Genomic DNA, 17,012 nt, shown 5'->3' with positions numbered 1-17,012 from the left:
AACAGGGTGTCAAATGAGAAAGAAAATTCCAATTAACAAAATGTATATTTCAGAATAATCCAACATTATCAAGTTATTGAACAGCAAGGATGAATATAACTGACGAGTTTCTTTTTGTGCCTGGTGTAGTTGGCCGACGAGCTGTGATCTCCTCGCCATTTTCTTGTCTTGAGGTGTTTTATTCATCTTGTAATATAAGCACTGACACTTGTATTATGCTTTGTTGAACAGTATGCTGAAGATGACGGTGAATGGACTGATTACATCTACAACCAACGTCCCGATAAAATCATGACATCAGCTAAACAGTTACGCCTTAGATTTATAATAGCGGCCAGGAACGGTGGCGGCATGACAGGGGAGTCACAGGGATTCCTTGCATCATTTTCAGGTAAGTTAACTTTGCATTCATAGTAGGCCAACTGATTGCGTCATCATTACGTCATCAAAGATAAACATTCATTGATAAATAAATCATAATAAGGGTCTTACTTAATGCAAGCAGATACTAAAAGTATATTTATGCGGTACAAACCCCGGCGATGTCGGTAATTTACCTTAAATCGATACCCGTCTAAACAGATGGATATTGGAACACTATCATATATATAAACAATCAAGGATAAATTGATTATGGTATTGCCGAAAATAGGTGCATGTAAATGTAACAAGCCACTGTTTTGCAGTTATAACCTTGGTACACCGAAGTTATTCGACATTTGAGGGGATATATTTTTGTTAAATTTACGAACTGCAACGATTGCGTGAGCAATGTGCTGATTGATCAATAATACATGGTGATTATGTTCTTCTTTCGGGAAATAGTCGAGGTCAATGACCTCCCACCTATAGCTGTCGGTGCCCGTTTAGATTCCAATGACACTTTCTATCACACCCTGGAGATATAATAAACTGTATCAATAATAATCATTAATATTTGCAGTGTTACCGTTTTTCATTTAAATAACAAACCAAATCACTATACAAATGTTCAGGGTACGATAGCGCCATCGGCCTATCGGGGCAACCGATAGCACTATAGGACCAAATTAGATGTGGTGCCTAGGATAGTATGAAATCTGCCGTAACACTTTCAACTACTTTCTCTGATTTCACTTCAGATGCCACCCGATGTGATGATCAAGAAATTGTTAATGGCACCCTTAAAATGGTAGACGAAATGGAGTATGGACCTGGTGATAAAGTTAAATTATTATGTGATGATGGCTATCTACCAAACTATTCTCAGTTAGTATGTACATCAACGGGAAGATGGTATCCAGTCCCTAAATGTGAACGTAAGTACCACGCAGTAGCGCCCCCCCCCCCACCAGGGTGTGGGTGTGTGTGTGGGTTGGGTCTCCATGGCTGAATGTATTGGGGTGGGTGCCACCGTTTTGGGGGTACCTTTGCAGCGATTTTGATCTATTGATCGGTGAGTTTTACATTTTGACCCCATATCCGCAGATATAAATTTATAGATTTCTAGTCCCGTTTTTACCCATTTCTACCAATTTTACCAATCCACCAGCAATATCTTGGCTATATGCCACTGGTACCACTTTTGTTTATCTTCAAGAATCCGGTGCCGTCGTTTTTAGTAGGCTATAATCCATATAGTTAATAAATTAAAAGCGTATAGTGTAGAATTATCTAGTAATTGTTGGGGTTCAATTGAAGAATGACATGTGAAGAATGAAGTGTTTTTGTGCTATTCTGAGCCTTTTGATAACTTGAAAATGTTGTTGTTTATATTTCTGATAAGTTATATGTAGGTGTTGAGTAACACAATACTTTGCTTGGGAATGACTTTAAAACCTACACATTCTTAGTTGAAGAACACGGGTTTACTTAAGCATCTATTATGAACGCCTCTTTTCAGAGCCACCAGTTCATACTGATTTGCGTGTTAGTCACAGGCCCTCAACATAAAAATACAAAGTTTCGAGATATTTTATCACAATATCTAAAGCTCTCCCAAGAACCAATAAACCAACACTGGTTGTTTTTGTACTCATTGTAATGCATTTTTCATACTGAATCCAAATATGGTCATAAAAATGTACAATCCAAAATGTTTTCAATAAAAAGAAAAGAAAAAGAAAACTTGTCTGAGGTTGACACCCGTGTGTTGATAGTTAAATAGATATGGGGCAGATTTATTTCCATATCCCACTATGGTACTCTGTAGACAAATGGGAGTCTACATAGTTTTGTCCTAAATAAGACAGATCTATTATAATCCAGACGAAAGCTTGACAGTTTTGTACTTGTCTGACAGCGAACGTGTCGAAACCCTCAACTTGTACTAGTTATCGTCCATCCAAGTGATACCATATTGTGTAATAGACAATAGTTCTATTCTGAGCTAACCTCTTAACAGCCACACAACAGGAAGACTTAACTTCATTAGTACTTCCTTAAACCCCATGGGCACTTAGGCACTACCAGCCGAATTATATTAGCCTATAACAACTATGTTGATTGGTTACAAAAGTCGTATATCGCGTATTGACCCAATCAGAGATGTGGTAAGAATAGTCAGTAGGGCCGATTGGATATTAAGTTATGAGGTATGAAAGCTCTATTTTGATTGGTCACTAAGACGATTATATCATGTATTTAACCAATCAGTGGTGCTGTAGAAAAGGCACAAACACCCATGGGTTAATAAGCTCAACTTCAAGTAAATTAATATTTCTGTAATATAACAATCTTAATGATGTACCGTATTAAATCCAACATAGTTCCGTTTTCTAACGCCATATTTGCTTTTGGTTCTTACAGCCGGTAGAAGTATGATGCCTAGTCTTGCCTTTACAACAACGCTACTTTATATGAGTAAGTTAATGTTGTATCATTATTGTATTATTGATAACAATTCTTGTATTTTTGGATAAATTCTATGTTTCATACAGTATCGTACATTATTTATACAGATTCCTCTTCTTTTCTGGTTCTTGCCCATATTATTTCTGCTGTTTTTAAGCAATATGTCACGATTGCGAAATTTGCTTAAACATCAGATCAAAACAGTTTAGAGCAAACCCTTATAACATGTTAAGTATCTACTTTATCAGAATACCATTAGCGTGGGGATGATTGTATATTGTGGTCCCTTATTTGCTGTTTTTGTTTTCTAAAATAATATTAGGGTGAGTACTTGGTGTCCAAAAAGTCTTGCTACTGTAAGAATGTCAATAGTAGTCCATTATGGAATTTTGACATGCTCGCAGTGGCAGCACAAAACATTTTAGGTTAAGTACGAAACAAATAAAACGACCCACGCCTACCGCTAACATCTTGGAAGGATCTTAACCCCATGAGAACTACCTGCCTATTGGGCAAAATGAAGTTTTCATTATCAATTGGACCAATCAACCACATTGTTAGAATAATTTCTCCACGCAAAAAATTGGGGTGAATTTTCTGCAAAACTCCATTCTGATTGGTGATTAAAATGAAGATATCATGTAATTAACCAATCAGAGGCAATGTTCGATCGGCACGTAGTGCACAGGGGTTTAATGTTTCATTTTTCTCTTTTTCAACAGTGGTCACCTTTGTTGGTGTCCTGGGTGTTATTATACTAAGTATAATCGTCGCCATGATGTGTATTCGTAGCAAGAAGAAGAGCGAAGGGTAAGATCTTAATATTAATCATCATATTATCTAATGTATTCTTCCTAATGCTATCAATGTTATCGCAATTTTTAGATCGTTATTTCGTTGAGTAGATTATAGTTTCTTTTATTAAGCAGTCTGCTGCCAGTTTACATTAAAACAATAGGCTTAATAGCATTAGTGCAAAAATATCAAAGTTGGCTGGCTTTAATATGCTAATACAATTTAATTTACTATAGACATAATTATTGATTGTTAGGATTTATAACAACATCGGTCTTATTTTCATTTACGTTTTTCATGAATATTTTGATCAAACGTGACATGATTAAAGTTTTTTAGCAATATTGTGACATTCCATAAAAGTAGATTTCTCCAACAAAATGTTAGTTTTCACTATCCAATTATGCCCCCTTTTAATTCTGAGCTTTAAACGTAAAAATATTGATATATGAAAACATATAAATATTACATAATTTGTGGTAATGAATTGTTACATAATTATCTAGAAACACTATCAGTGATGCTTGCCGTCATTCTAGACAATGCATTTTGTTATCTTTCTCATCTTCTAAACATCAATTCTTAAGATTTGACAATGACTTTATTTTCATGTATTATATTAGCACGATATACACAGACATTGTATAACATCATTGCACGAGACACATATACACTAACCGTTTGTTAATATAGTATTCCTATACACTTGCACATGCACATACTCGAGAGAAATTCTTGAGCTTATCTTTAGTGAATGTAAAGTAGCGATGATTTTTTAATTACGGCAACAGAAAACCTTGAATGACGTCAGAAAATGTTAAATTCAAATGACACCAAATAGAATAGGTGATGCATAACTCTTATATTTTGACGTCGTGGTAAGGCAGATTGACTTAAGCATGACATGTTCGAGTCGCTGTCTTGGTTGACTATTCCCTAAACATGGGCACTCAGTCATTTCGTTATGTGGACGTCATGTATGGAGTCCTTGATAAAGGTTTGGCATCACTAACGCAATCCGTGACGCTAATGTAGAGTCAATTACGCTAATTTGACGCCAAGTAAGCTATCAGATGCCGTTTTTTCTCATTTGGTGTTTTCTACCATACGCGGATGCTTCTTACGAAATCAACCCGATTCCAAATTTGAGTGAAAATACTCAAACGTATTATTACAATAGCCCGTTGTTTAATGGCTAAAAACAGTACATTATATGGCATACCACGATGGAAAACGAGGCTACCACAAAGGACACTTCTCTGGTCAGGTCAAATTGTTGTCTAGTGGGTTATGAAAATAATACGTTCTTCTTTCGCAAAGTGGTGGAATTGGACTATCAATCGTGCCACCCGCCTTTAACAAATTGATTTATGTATTAAAAAATACCACTATTGTTTATATCACATTTATGATCAGTTTACAACTAAGCACACATTCACTTATACATTCAATTACCCAATGATACATTACAGTGGCAAAGGGACAATAATTCCTCAATCAATACTTCAATATTACTATTTATTTTAATTTTGGTAGTATCAGTCATATTTAGCGGCATATGATAACTGAAATCATTGTCTTGAAAGTAACTCTATTACAACACTTCCGAATTGGAGTGCCGCAGGGCCGTGTCATAGGTCCCACTGAATAGTGTCTCTATTTAGGGTTAAACCGATATATCTTGGTCTAATTACTCTGCACATGTTTCCGTTCCGCACCATTGCACATCATTCGCATGTAACCATGGTAACATAAAGTGTTGACGTGGTTGAGGAGACAGAGGACGCATAGTTTTGCAGTGTTGCATTACGTAACAATGTGGCCTGCTGTTACGGTGAGTCTGGTGTGAAGCAATTTTTTGCAGCAACGCAGCAAAATGAAAGAAAAAATGTAATCCTCGTTGCAAACCCTTTGATATTATTATGTGTAAGGTCACATCTTAATGCAATATTTACGCGATGTTAGTTTTCGGCTTTACATGCTAGAATAACAGTTTCTTAAACTGTTATCTTAGTCAAATCAAGTTATTGGCATGGGTTTAACTTATATTTCAATAAGCCCAGTACGGTATATTTTGTTTCAGTTTCAGGAAAAAAATGATTCGTAAACTTTTGACCATCAAAATTTCCCATCTTCACTGAACATGATAAGTACGTAGAAACTGAAAGTCCATTCCGTTTGTAAATAGTTGGCCTGAAGATGACATAACATTTAAAGGAAAATAAAATAAAGTGTTAATTTAATGACTTGAAATTGAAAGGACAACATAATAATAATGTTAACTTGATTATTAAATTAAAGTATTGCAATAAGAAGTGACTTGAACAATTTTAACACCAGACTCGATTTTGTCTTTATTAATATTTATAATATTATTATTGTTAATTTTAACTGGAATGCTGTTTCAAATGATTATTAATTTATTTTTCAAAACATGGTTGACTATGTTTAAGCATATTGCAGCACATGTTTTTGAAATCATATGACCTTTAGCTTTGACGGTTTGACCTTTGTAAGACGGGTGCGTTAGATACATTTACAGCGATTGGACGTGTGGAAAGTCACATACATCCCAACTTGTAATACAATGGTTAGATCACATAGCCTTTGGTCATATTGTGTAGTTTAATTTGTATATATATATATAGACACCATAAAAAGCTTTCACCAAAAAGCACCTTCTTGTTGGCATGACAACCATATCAAAATGAACCAAAAACCTTTGCTTTTCAGCGTTCATATTAGAATGTAGAGGAAGCACACCAATTTATGATATTTCGTACCTTCGTACTTTAATAAAATACCAAAAATAAAATGTTACTGAATTACCAAAATTAGCCGAAGTTAGAAGAATTTAAACTGTCTTTCAGCGTTCATTGAAAATTCAACTTAGGCTTGAATAGGCTTGAATTATCGACATGTGACAAAGCGTCTTCATTAGAAGAATTCCTGTGGTGTTTTGACGGACTTGCCCCTTTTGGTGATCTTAGGTGATTCTTCGGTCCAGACCGTAATCGCTATTTTGTGACCTGCTATCACGAAATGAGTTTGAAGTCGCAAGTTGGTAGTTTTGAGACGCCCTGGGTACTGCGTTGGTGTTCTTTGTTTCGTACGCACCTAATCCAATAGTATGTGTGTATGTTCTTTGTGAATGATGGTACAGTGGGCCATTCACGAAGGATATACTATATTGGCTTGTACATGTGCGCGGAAAATAAAGAACATCAACTCGTCAGCGAGGATATCTCGAAACTACCAATTTGCGACTTTATGCTCATTTCGTGGTAGCGGGCCACATTTAATTACCAAAGTCACCAAAAAGGTAAGTCCGTCACAACATCACAGGAATTCTTCTAATAAAGACTTTGTGTCACACGTCGAAAAATCAAAAATAGATGAATTTCAATTCATGGCTGACAGTCAGTTTCAACTCTTTTAAAGTATCTGTTACTAGCACGTAGGAACTTTCAGTCCCTAATTATTTGGTAGTAAATTACTTCATATCGTAACTTATGATTGTTCAATAAGTTTTATGATTAACAAATTTTAATACTTAATTACCTTTTCATCGGCAACATGCAATTTCTTATATTAAGTGCGTGGTTTTCGTTCTTAAAAGACACAGTTATTAATTTAAAAACATTTAAATAATGCAAGGCATACATAGGTTACTATATAACGATATCAGAATTGTGAAATTATTACTATTAGATACTTTCTGACACATTTCTTTAAATATACATACACCCTCATCCAACATCAGCTTTCTCAATAAATCAACAATGAGATGTAAACATGATGACAAAAAAGAGCAAAACCAGCTTTACTTTATATCAACATAAAAGTGTATTTAGATTTAATATGTCTACAAGTGCATCAAGATGCAACTTTAATTTATGCTTGAACCTCAGTGTGTAAAACGCAGAGCAACCAATCGGCGGGGACAAAATTATACACTTTTTTGTCAATCAAAGCAGACGATAGTCGTTCCTTGTTGTGATTGGCTGAGTAGATGGGATATTGGAGCAGTGTTCCAACCAAATAGCCAATTAGCAATCAGCAAGGCTGGCCTCTGTTTTGATTGACAAACTAGTGATGCATTATTCAAAAGTAAAATTTTGTCTCCGTTAGAAACTTCTGCATGGCTTTACCATATATTGCTTGTCACTGCCATCCTTGATCCCTGCCAATATAAAGGCTATATCAAAGGAGTAAAGGGTAATCCCAGCATACCCGGGCCTATTCCAGTGTATTTGCAGGGAAGGTGGAACATTGGGAAAAAACACTCTAAACGAGATTCTGACTGCAAAGATAAAGGCATATTTTTTATGGATCTCCATGTCCAATTTGGGTATTATTACTTTCAATAAAGCCTTCATTTTGGGCCAATTTATAATCCCCGAATGAAGTATACAATAGGCTAATTTGGTGTAGGCTTTAATACGTATAGGATTCATTTCTTTTTGTGACTCCACCAAAATGTCCAAAACGTGGGTCTCAAGTCACGACAAAATTTACTACTTGGCTGATTTGTATTTTGTGAAATTGCATGCGCATTAGTTTGACGCTCTTTGCACGCTGTATGTTTGTCTTGCATGTCTGCTTTGCTGAAGGCACTATGATGAAATCAAAATGTCTCTGTGATAACTAGACTTGAAGATTGAATTTATCCAGAGATTAATTTTGTCAACTTTCTTGGAATGTCCCACTATATAATAGCGCATGTGCATTACTTAGAGTTTACTAACAAAGCTTTCGTAGTCTGCTACCATGGTAACGGTGTGCCTGCCTGTCTGCATGCGTGGTATAACCTCATAATAATTGCCTTCTCTTACGCGTCAGTTTTGTTGTCTTTGTATACATACATTTACGCTATGTGATTGGCTGACGACCCCTATTCCGCTTCTGCGCAGGCGTACAACAAACAAGTATAGAGCAGCTCCACGGGATGATGGGCCGGATGACCAGCTGGTTTAATTTGCCTAGCAACAATAACCTGGTATATAACACACAAGTTTCTTTTCTTTTCTTTCTTTTTTTACATTAGTTTCAAAGTATTTATTCGTTTTCCATCTTTACAATGCCTCTGCTTTCTGCTATTTTATTTTCTGTTATCTTGGAGCTTTGGCTCGGAGTTTCTTTGTGTTTATTTATGTTTTTGCGTATCAGCTATCGAATCCTCTGCTTGATGTACTTTATGACGCGATTTGTGGCCAAATTAACATAGCAGTATCGTGAGTTATATTTCACGGGTAGAATCACCCTCCATGCATTGCGAGGATATTTTGCCATCACGGGGTAAACCCGTAAGGCTATTGTAACTGTGAATTTCACGTTTGTAATTTATTGTACTGGACTTACTTTTTATGAGTGGCAATAATTCACATCATATCCTGGATGCATCGTCAGGCCGACTGATTTCCTACCGTCAAAAGTTTGTTCACCTGTGAAGCAGATGTTATGCCATATTAAGTCACAGTTGAGTTAAACCTCCAAGGTATCTTCCAGAGCTCTGGGTATCTTCTTTTTATCGCTGAACTCTAGACCGCCGCTATGTAATGACACAAACGTAGACACCGCCCTTTGTTGACCCAATAGTGACCTTAAAATTAACATCCGTGTCACAGGTTACCGATCGGCCTGAGATAAACAAAATCTAGTGAAAAAGAACATAACTCTCAAATTCGTAGTTCTTACTACCTATATGAATGCGAATCATAAACGTAAAAAGGCTATGACCGCGGCCACCTAGAGATGCGATTAGTTAGAATGACACGATGCTCTTAAATCCATGTACATTTGCGACCCCTCGGGACCTGTCGTAACCTTTTTGAAGTAAAGCGGCATTGGTCACGAGTATCAGAAAAGGGCGGTTGCACGGACGGTCGTTAGTTCAAATCCAGAAGATATGCAAATCCATTGAGTACAATACCAATCACCTGTTAAAGTGGGATTGATTATCACCCTATAGATCTACGTCACACGATAAGCCATTTTGAATTATGGCGGGCACAAAAGTAGAGGGTGTACTTTGAAGTGAGTAATCTTTTGTCAGCTGAGAAGCATACAAAAGATTACTCACTTCAAAGTACGCCCTCTCCATTTGTGCCCGCCATATTTCGAAAAGGTTTATGGCAACGTGACCGCCGTACATGGAAGGTGACACACCCCCTCTATAACTTACGATACAGTTACGTGAATATTGCCCCTAGTTTTCCGCAAATTGTGAAGTGTCTGGATTGATGGTATCATGGTATGATCACAAAGACGTCCAAACATCCAATTCTTCATGGGCAGAAAATTACACAGTTTTAAGTGACATTCCAATGGTGTTTTGGATATATCGCCGTCTTAAGTTCACAAGAATCAATAGAAAACAAAAGAAATTTAACCAATTTACTGATAGGAAAATGGAGATTAAAAGAAATTCCATTACTTTCAGAAACAGTTGTTCAACCTTGTAATCCTAGCCCGCGAATTGTGAAATTTAAGTTACAGGCAAAAATGAGGAGCAAAAACAATAAAAACACACTCGAAGAAAAGTTGTTGTTTAAGAGATCCTCTCAGGGTCATTTTGCAACCAAGTACGCTAGGCATGTGCGGATTTCAGCAAAGCACACTGCGTTACTCTGTAAGCCGAGGAAGAATTTTAAAAATTGTTCCTTTCGCCGGATTGGATCAGATCGTGTCACGATTACCAATTAAGTTTCTGCACATTCTGATGAAGACCAGACAATCGGGTCGAAAGGTATTTTGTGCTCATCACAGTGAGTCCAGAATTTAAGATTATTTCAACCCTTATTTTATCAGCTCTTTGGCATTTTTCAATATATTTATTACCATACTCGATCCTATGTTTTGATATATTATCTTATTAATCCTCGAAGTATTGATCCCGCGCTTTTTGGTCATGTGGCCTCGATGTTTCGGAAATAGATGTTTCTTCATTTTTCTATTATACATGTATATCTCTTTTAACCTCCTAATAACTACTGCCTTACTTTCTAACAACCTTTCTGATTGGATAATTACGTGGCATAGTCATCAGAGTGACCAATGTAAATGCAGTTTATAGATTTAAGCTAAAACCTCGACCACCATTCTTACCAAGCTACTGATACCAATTTGCAAGTAGTTCTTATGAGGTTAAATAGCCCATTTGCTTCAATGTTGCTTTACTAGCTAGGTTTTAAGCTTAAAGGTTATGTTTTGTGTAGACATTTAATTTATTTTTGCGGCTATTTTGTAGTTTTTTAAAGTACGTTTGCTCTTTTGTATGCTGGGTTGCTCTGCGCTTATTTTATTTTTTTCTGAAGTTCATTAAAATTGTACAATGCTGTTCATGTTGTGGTGACGCAAAATTATTTGTAAATAAGTAAATTATTATTGTAAATAACTCTATTAATGGTGATTTTGGTGCAGATAGTGAATAATTATGTAAGTCAATTAATTTTAATAACTTTCAATAATATTTGTAAATTATCTAAAACTAAATGTTGTTATCGCGTCGCGATATATTTTGTTTGACTATTATTACTTAATAAACAACGTTATTGGTTGGTAAGTTTTAGGTGATATATTTTGGCCAATCACGTCTAACGTTTGTTTGATTTACGAAAGCTAATGCTATTAGGCTATACACTTCAGTGCAGAAGGCAAAATAAACCACGATGGGTTTTTCCTATCCAAAATTTTAAAAGTGCCCATGTATCTGTCGTTTTAGATATTTTATTAATATTTCGTTTATTATGATCTATAGTGTTATTACGTAATAAAATCAACATTTTCCTTACCTTCGAATGGTTATATTTATTTTCAATAATTATTATGAACTACACCTAGATATTCTTTTCTAGCCTCAAATACATAATAATGTATTCTTTTTTCATTTGTTGATCATTTCAGCTATTCCAGTTGAAATCCATACACCCCCTGTGCAAGATATGCTCTTAATCTCCAACACAGATCGTGTAAATTTCAAACCATTTGAAATCCTTTTATGTGGAAGTTCAAGGTCATGTCTTCCAGGGGTGTAAATTTCAACTGAATAGCCTATTGATTTCTAACAAATGAACTTTATTGTTGTTTGGCGATCAATAAGTTGTTGATTTGTTTTACACTACTCACCTTTATCAATACTCTAAAAATATTTATTATATATTTTCTCCACTTTATCGATATAGTTATAAAGGTATATCTTCTGGAGAGAGCGGATATCAAAAAGGACCCGATGACCTTGACGAAAAAGACACAAAACTTGATATGCAAGATCAAGATGGCATGCATGACGATGGCATGGATATGATGCATAGCAACGAGCAGGCGATACCGCTTGCTACGGCCGGTGCGGAATAACACGCAGCAGACGATATTTTAGATAGCAGACGACAATGAATCATCAGTCGCAGACGGCACCGTTTGGCGGGAAAATTTGACCGCGGCACGAATTGGACTTTCTTGCACGTATGACATTTTGTATTGATTGTTTAGGACAAGGATGCGCAGTGCTGAAGTACACTTCTCTGTTTTACGAATAATTAATAGCCCTACAATAATGAGTTGAAGATATTTGAAAGATTTAACATGTTTAAGAAGTGATTTATCTATCTCTCACCATGCTTTAATATACATAGATTGATATTTTGCCCACTATATAAGGTTGGATGGCCTGCTGCCTATCTGAACCTTATATTACCTCATGCAGATGAGAGTCTATGTTGGTACTGCGCATCCTTACATAAACATTGACAATGAAATAATTGATGTAATATTATGATTTTTTAAACAATTTTGCAACTTTAATTTGTATTGTAAAAATCAATTGATAAGGTCCATCCAAAATGTGCAATGATAATTGTATGTATGTATAGCCTGCCCGTTGATGCACGATGCAAGAATTCGACATACTTTGATGGACTACTATTGTATTTTGGAGACCGATTAATATTTTTGCCACAGGATGAGGGCGTTCCAAATAAAATTACCAAAAAGATACGTCCCGGGCCCCATCCTCGTGTTTGCTCAAATATTGTTTCCCTTTAAAGGTTCTTGTATAAATTTGAAATTTCACGCTCCCCCATTTCCCTAAAATGGGTGAGCCTTTCCTTAAAAAATCCCCATAACCTCTGACCCCTTCCTCTGGTGTAAATATTGATCAGTCACTGCTAAGAACATAAATAGCCCATGGGCACTACTGGCCAAACTTATCAGCCTCTAAGATCTATTTTAATTGGTTGGAATTAGTGGTATATCAAGTATTGAGCCAATCAGAGAATGATTATGATAAGACTGTTGAGAAATCTAAAAGCTCTATTTTGATTGTGGTATATCAAGTATTGAGCCAATCAGAGAATGATTATGATAAGACTGTTGAGAAGTTCTATTTTGATTGGTTTATACCCAGATCATAAAATCACGCAGTTAACCAATCAGAGGCTCAGTAAGAATAAAGAAAGACAGTAGTGCTAATGGGGTTAAAGAAGAATCGTAAAAGATTTACCAACTGATCTATTTGAGATCGTCATACATAAAATGCAGGCTTATGACATGTATGTCAACTGTACAGCTCTTACAGCTTTGTGAATTATCGTGTGGTGCCCAAAGTGATTAAAGTGATGGTTTTTCTTTGATTTAAAAAAATCTTATGATACAGTTGTCTCACATGTGTTATATAAAAAGAAAATTGTGATGTCGTGTTTTCGGGTTGGAGCGGCTATACTAAGTAAAATAAGTAATTAAGCGATATCGATTTTACTTAAAAGCTGAGTAAGGAAAAAGAAAGTATGTAACAAATTTGGCGTTTATCACAAGTGTCCTTGATACTGTAGTACTGAAGTAGATTAAAACGACAAAATTTGCTGTCTATAAACCTGATTGAAACAAGAATACACTAAACAGATAGAACTACGCATGCGCCTTAACCTAATGGCCAATCATAGATACTGTTTTAGTTAGACTTTATATCACACACTGTTGATTATTGGTTGAAATGTGCACTTGATGCTTGGAGCTGCCCTGCCCATATACAATTAACCAACAAGCCAGTATTATGATTATGAAGTCTACATTGGCAAATGTCGCTAGGTGCGATATGTGTAGTTTAAATCCCTGTCAAAAATTGTTTTGAAACTTAATTTTGGAAAAAAGAAAGCAGCCTCACACAAGCCTGTTTCTGAAACAAAAACACGAAAACATGTCTGGATTTTTTTCTCCTTGACATTTACAGAGAACAGCGCTAATAATTTATAGAATACACTGGTTATGTCATAGAATTGTATGGACATGACGGACCTGCCCCGCCCACTATGCAATCCTATATACAGGCCAGTTGTGATATAACAATCGGCTATTCCAGTTAAAATCCTTATACCACCCCCTATGGAAGACATAACATCAATCTCCCACACAGTGGGTGTAGATTTCAAACGGAGTCACCCATTCAGGAAGCCCACTTTGAAATTCACACTACCACTGAGGACGATCAAAGTCATGTCTCCATAGGGGGTGTATGTGTTTTAACTGGAATAGCCCAGATTGACAGGTGGATCCATCTAAATCATACATATAGATTTGGTATTTCATATACCGAGTAAAATTGGGTACAAAACAGCAAATTAACAGATTTATGGCCAATTTCTAATGGAACGCGTTGTTGCATGCGCATGTGCTATTTTATCCTCATTATGGTAGGCTATGTATCTTAAAACATCTTAATGTAATTAGCATTAGACACAATGTTGACACCCTTCGTCTTTTTATTGTTAATAAGGTAGCCATCTCAGCTAAGTAGTAATGTCAATCATGTAATGTACCTTAGGGTTGGTGTTCAAAAATACAAGGAAATTTATATACATTTCGTGTCACTTTTTAATGTAATGTAATATAATATAATGCCATTTTGTTGCATTGTTTACACGTATGTTATTGTTTTACAAAGAAATTCTGAAAAATGAACAAAAAAATGTAGAACAAACATCTACGAAATGCGGCATGTTTGCTAGTTACCATTATATTATGAACGATTCTGTAGTGCCATATTGGTTTTGAAAGTGTTTACTAATAATAAATGTGCAATCCATCTTTCACACGTAGTGTTCTCGTTCATTAGGCTTATAAAATAGCGAGTGGTTTATTATATTACGTCACTTTTCAAGTTGTGAAACTTTTTTCAAATTTCACCAAAATGGTCTGCTTTGATAATGTTCTACCATTGCGATTTAATAGGAGTAGTATTATAACTTGGGAGAGGTACTACAGAGTATCACCCCCATGCATGTAGAGTAGTACCAACCCGTAGATGATCACTACTGGTGCAACAGGGAAAACAAAGAGATGAACACGGTCGAAACTCTAATGCAATTCTACTTGAACAACTAATTAGGGATGGTCATCTGAATTAACCGGAACACGATTAAAGTTCGTGTCTAACCGGATACACGTTTAAAGTTTGTGTCTAAACCGGATACACGATTAAAGTTTGTGTCTAAACCGGATACACGCTTAAAGTTTGTGTCTAAACCGGATACACGTTAAAAGTTTGTGTCTAAACCGGATACACGATAAATGTCTCGGTCTAAACCAGATACACTGGTCAGTGGCGATAGCACGCCGAAGATTGCACGTGGAGTCGCATTGGGTTGTGAAAATAAGAAATTGAATTAGCATTTTGTTATGCCTATATGTTGTATTGTCAGCCGATATTCGTTATAGTGCAAAGTCGGTGTCAAGTAACGTGGTTGTTTTATTTTGACAATAAAAAACACAAAGTATTATTATATTGAACATATTTTGTATATTAATTGATTATAAAAATCTATAGAGTATGTACATATAAGTAGATATCTTCTTTCTGCAAAAAACGATTATAAAAGCAAATACAAAATTAACAAAAACATCATAAAAGACAAAAAAATTATAAAACCGCATATGGTGCTGAATTTCTACTCCATAAGTATATGACGTAGGAACTCATTAATATACCTACTTTATATATACCTAGTACCATCCATAGGCCGTTTGTCTTTTCATTGTGTTGGTTCATATGTATAACAACTTTGTTAATTTCAAAGTCAAATTGTTGCACCATTTTAATATGGTAATTTCGTGTTATACCACCCGTGGCGTCATACATTCACGGGATTAAGCTGTACACAATAGTAACTATTGTGTTAATTCAATAATCGTACTTGTCATAGTTTGTATAACACGAGATTGCCACTAAAACTAGATGTATATTGTATTTTATATGAATGTCACAAATGTTTTAACCAAGTGAAAGCATTCCAGCATATTGTATATCGTGGTTTTGTACAAAAACGTTAAAAGGTTATATAAATCTTTGTGCTGGTTGCGTTGTGCCCTTAGGTGTAAAAATGGCTGACACAACAACCTTTTTGTAATAACCGTAGTGCTTTTAAAACAAAGTCAAAATTTGTAGGTATATACTGTATGAATGTGAACATGCTAATGACGCGTGTTTTTCAGATCGGCTTTATTCAGATAGACATTACTGCACACATGCCCAATAAATAACGTGCGTCGCCAAATTTAGCAGCCTAAGAATCAGCTTATTCTTAGCATCGGCTTAAACGTCATACATTACGGTACTTTTACAAAGAGGTTCTAATGAATGCAGCCATAGTATGTAAGCTTGTACAGTGGTTTTGTGTCGAACAAATAAGAAAATATATTGTGTATTTTATATGTCTGTATATTAAAACAAAGCTCAGAGTATAATATGCGTTTATAGTGAATGTTAGCACAACCTTACACTAAGCATTTTTAAATATTTGAAACTCAATTTTGTATTTTAGATTAGCATCCAGTCCCATCAAACCATGCTCCTTTTTTGATCCGATGTTTTTACAGTTTATTTCTTTTGATACGTTTTATTTATATTTGTTCTTTAATGTTATCATTTTTATTATAATTTTCCCCCATTAATATTACTATGGCTTGGAGCATGCACTTAACGCTAAAAATTAATGATAGATTGTAAAAGCTAGACATTCTTAAAAAAATACAAATTATGTACATAATAAGGCATTACGCATTATTCGGTTTGTAAATTACAACATATACATCTTAAAAGAACACGCACTATAGTTGTTACGAGTTCCAACTAATGTACGAAACTTTCTCGAACAAAAAGTGGAAGAAGTTAATTTTGCACATAACATTACATCGTTAATAGCTGTTAATGTCAAACATTCGCAGCTGCCAAGTCGCAGTTTGTTAACACCAATAAAGTCTGCGCGCTTCATATAATGACCTACATACTCTGGGTACAAAAACTCATCCCCCACAACTTGAGATCAACTATTGAGCTCTGAGTGTTAATAGAGGTTTTTGGACTTTGTTATTTGAGATGATGTCATTTTTTTCCA

The 17,012-nt window shown here is 35.4% G+C and overlaps 1 protein-coding gene across 4 annotated transcripts in view; it reads left to right on the top strand.

The window, feature by feature from the left end:
- LOC140140068 (uncharacterized) overlaps positions 1-14,284 on the top strand; it is a 117,691-nt gene extending 103,407 nt beyond the window's left edge. For all 4 annotated transcript variants that reach the window (XM_072161882.1, XM_072161884.1, XM_072161883.1 and 1 more), the window contains 5 exons: positions 232-391; positions 1,122-1,298; positions 2,788-2,841; positions 3,555-3,642; positions 11,811-14,284. In XM_072161882.1, the coding sequence (XP_072017983.1) occupies positions 232-391; positions 1,122-1,298; positions 2,788-2,841; positions 3,555-3,642; positions 11,811-11,982 (651 nt within the window). In that variant the 3' untranslated portion in view covers positions 11,983-14,284. The remainder of the gene's footprint in view (positions 1-231; positions 392-1,121; positions 1,299-2,787; positions 2,842-3,554; positions 3,643-11,810) is intronic.
- Positions 14,285-17,012: the final 2,728 nt, after the last annotated feature.

Source organism: Amphiura filiformis, chromosome 18 (assembly GCF_039555335.1).
Source record: "Amphiura filiformis chromosome 18, Afil_fr2py, whole genome shotgun sequence".
Taxonomy (NCBI): Eukaryota; Metazoa; Echinodermata; class Ophiuroidea; order Amphilepidida; family Amphiuridae; genus Amphiura; species Amphiura filiformis.
This window is presented reverse-complemented; position numbering and strand designations above follow the sequence as displayed.